Genomic DNA, 9,034 nt, shown 5'->3' with positions numbered 1-9,034 from the left:
GACAAGGCGGGGCCACATGGGGCCAGTTTATTGCAGTTAAATACCTCTCTCTCTCTCTCTATTTTTTGTCCATTTTTCCATAAAGAAAATTAACACACACACACACACACACACACACACACCCAAAAGGGAGCAGGGATCAGAAACAAGAGGTGTGGTGGGACATGGCCTCCCTACTTAGGTCCAGGCCCCAGGGATAGCCCCCAAAGGCTCCCATCCTTCCCATAAGCACCCTGTCTCAGTACCTCTAGAGACCAAGGAGGCAGTAGGGTATGACAGGGCATCTGTCCTCCTCCCTTTTGCCTCCAGGTGATACCAGAAGTGCTGGGGCTTCGTGGGGACCAGGAGAAGGGACACGGACAGACGGGAGAGGGAGGGTATCATTTCCACGTTGAGGAGAGTAGTGGGCGCTTATCCACAGAAATGCATTATTTCTCCCCATTTTTTGTTAAAAATCTACTATAAAAAACGCAGCTGGGGGAGGGACATCTGTCCCTCTCTGTGCTAAGGGCTGGGGAAGGGGGCAGCAGAGGCCGGGAGGAGGCCCCTGCCGCACGGTGAGGGTGGGCGTCACTGCCGGGTGCTCTCGCCCACCATCTCCAGGTTGTGCTGCTGCAGCTGGGCGCGAAGCACGGCATTCTCATTCTTCAGCTCTTCGATCTGGCAGACACGACAGGGGTCAAGGAGCCGGAGGTGGCTCCTTGCATCTTGGGGTTCTGGGTCCCCCACCCAGCTCCCACCCATGGCACTCACCTGTTGCCTCAGGAGCTCATTGTCCATCTGCAGCCGCTCGGCCTCCTTGAAGGTCTCCTGCATGCGCTGGTTGGTCTGGCGCAGCTCCCGGATGTAGTCACAGGCCTTCGACAGGATCCCTCCCTTACTCTGCAGGGTGGGCGAGAGCATTAGAGCGAGCACTGCCTGCTGGCCTCTACCTGCTGGCTCACCCCAGGACAAATGCCATGCCCAGTGGCCAGGAAGACTTTCTGGGAGAGGCTGGGGACACTCACCGCTCCCGTCTTGCTATTGTCTGCATTACAATCTGGAATGATTTTTGAAAGTTGGACGATCCAGTTGTTGATCTTGTCTCTCCGCCTCCGCTCCACTGCAGGAATAACAGCAGTAATAACGGCTAGGCTTACAGCACTTCCTGTGCGCCTAGGCGATTTACCTCCTGAGGCAGATGCCATCGGACCCCAGGCTGCTGAGGCAGTGCAGGCCCTGTCCAAAGTCATACTGCTAGCAAATGCAGGGCCAAAATCTGAACTCAGGCGACTTCCATGCCCACTTTACATTGCTTCTCAAGAGGAACAAGGAAAGTCTCACTCTCAAGTGCACACACACCTTAAAAGCAAAATCAACAGCTGGAGACTGCGGATTCATTTTGTTTGCCTGCTCAGTGTATTTTTTAAAACGTCAACATTTAAAAATTACAATATTGCCTGACTTCCATGCCCACTTTACATTGCTTCTCAAGAGGAACAAGGAAAGTCTCACTCTCAAGTGCACACACACCTTAAAAGCAAAATCAACAGCTGGAGACTGCGGATTCATTTTGTTTGCCTGCTCAGTGTATTTTTTAAAACGTCATTTAAAAATTACAATAATTGCATCTTTTGAAAAACAGAGTTGGGGCTACAGTGGGCACGTTTTCTTGGGAGGCAAGAATGGGCCAGAGTCCCTTTACATGGGACCCAAGTGTCCCACTATGGTCCCCATGGCCCATGCATTTAATTCTCCATAGCCCTCAGGTTTCCCCAGGGCTCTGGGTTTCATGATTCTGTTTTTCCTTCATTTTAAAAATCACTCTAACCTCCTATTTTCTTTCTTGTTATAATAAATGAATAAATGAATAAGTGAATGAATGAATGAATGACTCTGCCCATGTCTCACCTCTGCTTAAAACCCTTCTCTAGGACCCTGGCAGCAAAGCCCAGCACCCCAGACTGGCTTCTGTGGTTCTCAGGGGACTGGCCCATCAGGGCATTGGGTCACTCAGGAATAACATGAACCTTATCTTGTAGGCCAGGGATGGCAACAGAAGATTTCACTTGAAAAATCCCGATTTGTGATCTTATTTCATCAAATGCTACAATCTCACTCTGTCAATTGAACTGAGTGTCAGCTGTAGACAGGGCATATCTCCTCTTTGGCTCCTCACCTGGCCCACGTCCCAATCTTATGACAGCTGCCCGGGGGTCCACGTGCACTGGAGCCTGAGATCCCTGGCTTGGGGCCTATTGAAGCAAAGCTGTCCCAGCCCTTCCCTACTTTCCAACGACAGTACTAGGCACTGGTGAGTACACACAAGAAAGCTGTTACCCCTCAACTCTCGCCCACACTTTCATGCCCCTGCCAGGATGGCCCCTGGACAAGTGCAGGTGGCATTTGTAAAAGACAAGTAGACAGTTTCTCAGTATTAGGCAGTGCTGATGGGAGACAGGGGCGGAAGGGGAGAGGGTTCTAAGAGAGAGAATAGAGGGGAGGTGTGGCCCAGGAGCATGCCCTCCACTCCCTACCTCCTCTGAGGCCAGCACCACCCCTCATCCTGGAGTTCCTTCAAAGCACACCCCTGGCCACTAACAGGCAAATCCCACTGTCTTCTCTTGGCCTTGGTTTTATCCACTCATCGCTGACCAGTCCTTCTCACCACCACATGCTTCCTCACTTTGGCCTAGGTGACAACACCTTCCTATGTGGACACTACTTCTCCTTGGCCCCTCTTGTTCCCTCACGCTCCTCTTTCCACAGATACCTCCCTAATACCATGACAAGAATGGTGATCAGCACGGAACTTCGCCTGACCCTAGTCCTGGACCCCACTGCTGTCGTAGTGAGCGGAACTATCCCAACAAGGACAGCCACTTCTCAGTCTTTGGGAACTCTGTAGCCAAAAGCAGCAGCAGAGCTAAGAGCGCAGTCCAGGCTTGGTGGCACTGCCAACCACGTCCCTCAGCAACATGTTCTATTCCCAAGGTTTCAACTGAGGAACTCAACAGCAGATGGCTTCTTGGTTTCCTTCTCTACCCTCATGCAGTCCAGCATTCATGAGCTTGGGCACCAGGCTGCAGCTGTATCTCCCATGTAGTCCCCCACCAGGGGGCAGGGAAAAGGGGTATGGCATATCTCCAGTTTGCAATTACTTCTCAAAAACATATTTTGGACAAGTTGAGTTTGAGGTGTCTGTATGCAGGCCACTCCGAGAGACTGGAGTCCACAGTGGATTCAACCTCTGTTCTGCTGGCACTCACTGTACCACTGTGAAGTGCACGTGAACAGGTGATACCAACACCACAGGATATGTTATAACCGAAGATTGTGCCAAGGGCCTGGGGATTGCCAGGGTGGAGCAATGATTTCTGCATAGGAATGGGATGGGATGATATTTTCAAAGACTTAGAGAAGAAATATTTGGACTAGTTTCTGAGGGGAGGGGCATCAGGCAGACAGGTGTCAAGATCCCAGGAATGGTGACACGGAAATACACTGGGGGCCATGGAGCAATGTGGTACGAAAAGGTTGTAAAAACAAGTAGTGAAGGCCTGAATGCCCTATTAATGGGTCTGGACCTAATCTCCTACTATAAGGGTCCAGTTCCTTGAGCCTGAGGCCCTTCATTAAGCAGGTGGCGATGTGGTCAGTCCTGTTACTTGAGAAGACCATTTTGGCATATCTGAAATGGAGGAAGGCCAGTGAAGACCAAGGCCATGTCCATTCCACAGAAGTGTTTCAGTTATACCCAGTTAAAACACAATGTAGAAGCAAAATCTGCCAGGACTAAAGGGAGAAATGGACAAATGCACAAATATACTTGGAGATGTCAACACTCCTCTCTCAGTAATTGACAGAACAAGCAGACAAAAAAACCAGGATAGAAAACCTGAACAGTCAATCAACTTGACCTGGCTGACACTGCGGGAACACTCCACAACAGCAGCAGATACATATTCTTTTCAAGCGCATATGGAAACTTTCACCAAGATAGACCACATTCAGAGCCATAAAACATGTCTCAATAAATTTCAAATAATTGAAATTGTATAGAATACGTTCTCTGATTTTAATAAAACTAAATAAAAAATCAGTAACAAAAAGATATCTAGAATTAAGCAACACACTTCCAAATAAACCATGGGTCAAAAAAAAAAAAAAAAATCACTAGGAAAACTGGACGATATTTTGAACTGAATGATAATGAAAATACATTCAAATTGGTGTAGCTGAAGCACTGTTAAGAGTGAAATTTGTAACTAGAAAGCCTCGTATTCGGGGAAAAATTGGTTTAAAATAACCTTTAAAAAGCTAGAAAACAACCCCAGCAAATTAAACCCAAAGTAGAAGGAACAAATTAGTAATGTTAAGAGTGGAACCTAATGAAACAGAAAGAGCAATTCTATCAGCATTATAAAATCAGATTTTACATAAAGATCTGGATTTCTGGCTTCTCGGAGGTTCTGGCAACTGTGGACCCAAATTCTGGCATGGTGGCAATGGGCTGGTGCTGCAAAGACCACCCTTCAGGAAGGACATATGAGCCCCAGTTCACTGGGGGGCCTGGAGATGGCCTCCGTGGTTACCAAGAAATGGCGAGGATGTAAAAAAGGAGAAAGAGAAGCTGATTTGAAGTCGACTTCAGCACAGAATCTCAGGGTTTGGGGGTGTGAGGGAAGAGGGAAGAGTTCAAGATGGCCCAGTTTTCAATTCTGGCTTAGGTAATTGTGACCAGGGTGCCTTTTGCTGCTCTGGAAAAAGAAATGTTGCATGGGTGCCTTTGGGGAGGGGAGACAGCAGGTTCTGTTTTAGACAAGTTGAGTTTGAGGTGTCTCAAGGACATCCAGAAATGGAGATTTTGAATGAGCAGCTCAAAATATGGGTCTGGAGCTCGAGGGAAGAATGGTGTAGAAACACGTTTGCACACTGCCCATATATAGGGGGTGGGGAAACCCTGGGGCAGGGGGACATCAAGGAGCAGGTCTCACCTTCTTGGATTCACACAGGAAAATGCCAGCTGGATCCCCTCCACAGAGAAATGACGAACACCTACAACTGGGGATGGGGCTTTGGGAATACTGACAGTCCCTGAGGCTGACGAGGAGACCAGACCTTAAGAAACACCAATAGTGGAAGCAGTTTCCCAGCCTTCCCCAACATGAAGACTCACCTGGAGAACTTGTCAAAATACAGACTCCTGAGCCTCCCTCTGACCTACCCATTCAGAACCTGTGAGGACAGCCTTGGAGACCCTGATTATTAACAAGCTTCCTGGAGTGTTTGGGAAGCCTTGCTGAGGAGCAGACTGGGAAAAGGAGTGGCAAAATGGGTAAGAGAATCGGAGCAGGTAGAGCAGAAAGGATCATTACTGAAAGAAGTGGAATAGGCAGGGCCAGATGCTTGGAATGCAGACAGGAAAGGAAGTCAATTGATTTGGCGATGCAGTCATCACGGGTGACCTTAAATGGAGCCATTTTGGTAGAGAAAAGAGCCAGACTGTCAAGGATACAGGGAGGATGGGTAGAGGGTAGGTCAAATACTGCGAAGGTTAGAAGAGAGGGCAGGATACAGCTGGAGGGTAGAAGCGAGGTTATGAAAAGCCTGCTTTTTGTAGGAGAAAGATTCTACACTGTTTGCAGGTGGAGCGATCCAGTGAGAGGCAGAGAGTGAGAGTGGGGTAAAGGGTAGCCGGATGGTATCCCAAGAGTGGTTGGCTGCAGTCTTACCAGGGGACAGACCACACGGCCAGGAGTCTCACATGTCTCAGCTCGCTGCACCCTCAGTATTAGCCTCTGCAGGAAGCAGGTTAACACTATCTTACAGAGAACTAAACAAGTGCAGGAAAGAACCAGCCTGAGGTCATATGACATAAGCAGTAAAAACAGGACTGCTGGGTAGCCTACAGAAGACCCCTCAAACTCACCGCACCCAAAAACCAAGCTCAGACTCACCCCTTCCCTTTTTAAACCAACCCAACCCCATCGTGAAACCCTGATTCATGAAATCCTGATTCTTCAGCCTTGGAATCTTCTCCCCACACCCTCCCACCCTCCATGCCCTGTCCTGTCTCAGGCTTCACATCTGTAGTCACCTCCTGTTTTTCTAGCTTCTCATATCCCATCTTCCTTACTATCTAGCCTCTGTGTACAAACCTCTCTGCTGGCTTTCCCTCAAACTACCATAAAAATCCAGGAGCAGGGACACTGAGAGGGCCTCTTACAAGGCTCCATGTGATCTGGCTCTGACCAGCCCTACTGCTACTCTATCAGCTTCCTTTTTCCTTTCCTGAATTCTGCTCTTCAAACACACCAACTCTGTTCTGGCTCGGGCTTAGGTATTTGCACTTGCTTGTCCCTCTGCCTGGGACTCTTCCCCAGCACTTGGCTGACCCATTTCTGAAGTTCCATTAAGGCCTCTGCTCAAATGTCACCTCTCAGAGACTTATATTGCCATTATTACCCTCCATCTTCTTATTCAACTTTATTTTCTTTCATGTGCCTTATGATGCTACATTTTAGCTTTGTGAAATTTGTCTCTCCCACCAGAATAACATTAATGAGAGCCAAGACCTCATCTGATGTATTATCCACTGTACCTGAGGACCAAAAACAGTGGCCAGCATAGTATGTACACAAGGAATGAACACCGGCACTGCTTAGATCACAGCTGCACAGGCCCAGCCCCAATCGAACAATTTCAGAACTCTCAGGGCCTCACCCTGGCATTCAAGGCCTTCCTGCAACAACCAAACCAGCGCCCCACTGAAGCAACCTGACTCTATTCTGCCTTCCCTCTTCCAGTCTGTCCTCCCCTTTGCCTGACAGCCCCCACCCCGGCCCTGGGAAAGCGTCATCTAACCTCCCAGTCAACGTTCAGATTCCAGCCTGAACTCCTCTGAGCTTCCCTGATATTCCAGACCATGCCCCACGCCTGGCCAAGGGCACACGCTGCTCAGCCTGGAATCCACCTTCCGGAAATGTTTGCAGAAGAAAAATTGTTTGGGTATACGTGTACCTCTGGATTTCCATGCTACTATGTCCACCGTAGTGGCACTGGGAGCAAGGGTTGGGGTGGGAGACTAGGGGGCAGCAAACAGGGCCAAAATGACCTTAGGGTGGATCTGGTGTTTATGGGAAGAGCAGGATGCTCCAGCCTTGGCCAGCCAGAGGCACAGCTTTCTGCAGTTTCATCTTCAGATGTGCTCCCTGTCAGACCAGAGCTACTTCTGGAAGCCATGTGGGCAGGGGAATGAGGGACCTGAACACAACAGCTGCCACTGCAAAGGTAAGTCCGGGGGAGCAGATCAATCTAATTTTTCAAAAGGAGCAAGAAATCCATATAAATAAATGTGAAACCTGCCGTTTAAAATTTTTTTTTTTTTAGGCAAGGCAACCTTTGGTTGACCTCAGAGATTGCAAGGACCTTGTCAGCTTATAATCCTTTATTTTTTATTTTTTTATGCCTACAACACCTGGTCTTCCTAGGTGGTCTCTCATCCAAGTACTAACCAAGCCTGACCCTGCCTAGCTTCCAAGATTAGACAGGATCGGGCTTGTTCAGGGTGGCATGGCTGTAGATGAAACCTGCCATTTTAGATGCTGGCCATTAACTCAAAATCCCTAGCCAGGATGAGAAACACAATGCAATCCATGCCTATCTGTTCCAGACAAATGAACTTCCCCCATCCCTTTCTCCTTCTCCAGCATTCAACAAACACCTCTTGCGTACTTATAGCATGCCTAGTGATATGTGACTCCAAATACCAGGCCTGGCTGTGCCCGTGAGGCCAAAGCCTGGGCTGGACAGGGAGCTCCACCTTGACCTTACCTTCATTGTGCTGAGCTCTCCTTCTTTCATCCCGTGGTGTTCTGGTTCCATCAATTTTCCTAGATGAGGGAAAAAATGGGCAAGTGTTACCTCAGGCCTTGTTTATCCAAAAATTTAATAAGGAGTCAGACTTGAAGAAAATGATCTTTGCAAGACAAATCCACATGCAGAAAGAGGAAATGATACTTTATTTATACTAGAGAAGCAAAAACAGACCAAAAATACACCAAGTGCCTGTTGTGGGCTCAACTGCCTGGCTTGCATTCCAGAAAACCCTCCCTTCCTTTGGCCCCACACCAGGCTTTCCCAGTGTGCCCTGCTTCTGGGCCCAGGTCTCCTGCACATACGGGGAGTAGGGATGTGTCCGGGGTGCAATCGTCCTTTGCGTTCCCGTCTGAAGCACGTCCTGGGGCGTCATCATGACATAAATTTTTTTGGAAAACACAGGTTAGTGCTAGAACTGGGAGCAGAGTTAGAACTGACTGGGGGAATCCTGCCAAGCCTGTTGCCTCCCTTGCCTTCCACCTTGGCCCCTTCCTTCCTTTACCTCCGGCCTGCAAGCTCTGATCTGTGGTCTGTACTGACACAGCCGTGGTATCTCCCACACTGGACGCTGGGAAATAGGCAAATCGTGCCTCTCCACTGACAGCCTCCGCTGCTGGGCTGCCACCATTGCTGAAGGGATTTTGGATTACAGCCTGGAGAGTAGAAGAACACAGAAACCACCCTTAGCCATTTTTGTTCCCCAGCCCAATCCCTTGTTGCCCTGTTTGACATGTATTGCATTCTCTATGGAGGACGGGGAATCCCTCTGCATGTGCCACTCTGCCCTATGCCTCAGATGACTCTGAAACTTGCAGACACTCAACAATCACTGGATAAACTAACAGACTTTTACCTCTAAGAGATTTTCCTATTACCATCATCCCATCTTTACAGGAAAACAAAAACAAAAACCACAATGTTTCAAAGACCTTACCCAAAGTTTCATTGTGCAGAACAGGAATTTGACCCACGCCTGAAGGCAGCATCTGTGTCCCACCTGTCCCACCCCCTGGGGCTCCCCAACAGTGTCCCCTCTCCATCCTCCCAGGAGTTGCTGGGCACCTACCAGTGGGAAGGGTGCTGCAGGACCCGGGGGCACAGAGGCAGCAGCGGGACCCGGGCGCTGGGCTGCCCCATCCACACCCACTTGGGTCACAGCCTGCTCCCCCTGCGA

The 9,034-nt window shown here is 49.1% G+C and overlaps 1 protein-coding gene across 1 annotated transcript in view; it reads right to left on the bottom strand.

Moving 5' to 3' along the window:
* USF2 (upstream transcription factor 2, c-fos interacting) overlaps positions 1-9,034 on the bottom strand; it is a gene marked incomplete at its 5' end in the record, with an annotated part of 9,802 nt that continues 768 nt past the window's right edge. The window contains 8 exon segments of the mRNA XM_025038540.1: positions 1-660; positions 754-882; positions 1,008-1,102; positions 7,816-7,874; positions 8,163-8,244; positions 8,297-8,301; positions 8,362-8,513; positions 8,927-9,034. The exon segment at positions 8,927-9,034 is cut by the window's right edge and continues 14 nt beyond it. Coding sequence (XP_024894308.1) covers positions 571-660; positions 754-882; positions 1,008-1,102; positions 7,816-7,874; positions 8,163-8,244; positions 8,297-8,301; positions 8,362-8,513; positions 8,927-9,034 — 720 coding nt within the window.

The sequence above is a fragment of the Pteropus alecto genome, unplaced genomic scaffold (assembly GCF_000325575.1).
Source record: "Pteropus alecto unplaced genomic scaffold, ASM32557v1 scaffold9, whole genome shotgun sequence".
Taxonomy (NCBI): domain Eukaryota; kingdom Metazoa; phylum Chordata; class Mammalia; order Chiroptera; family Pteropodidae; genus Pteropus; species Pteropus alecto.
Note: the sequence above shows the minus strand (reverse complement) of the source record. Positions and strands in the feature narration are given on the sequence as shown.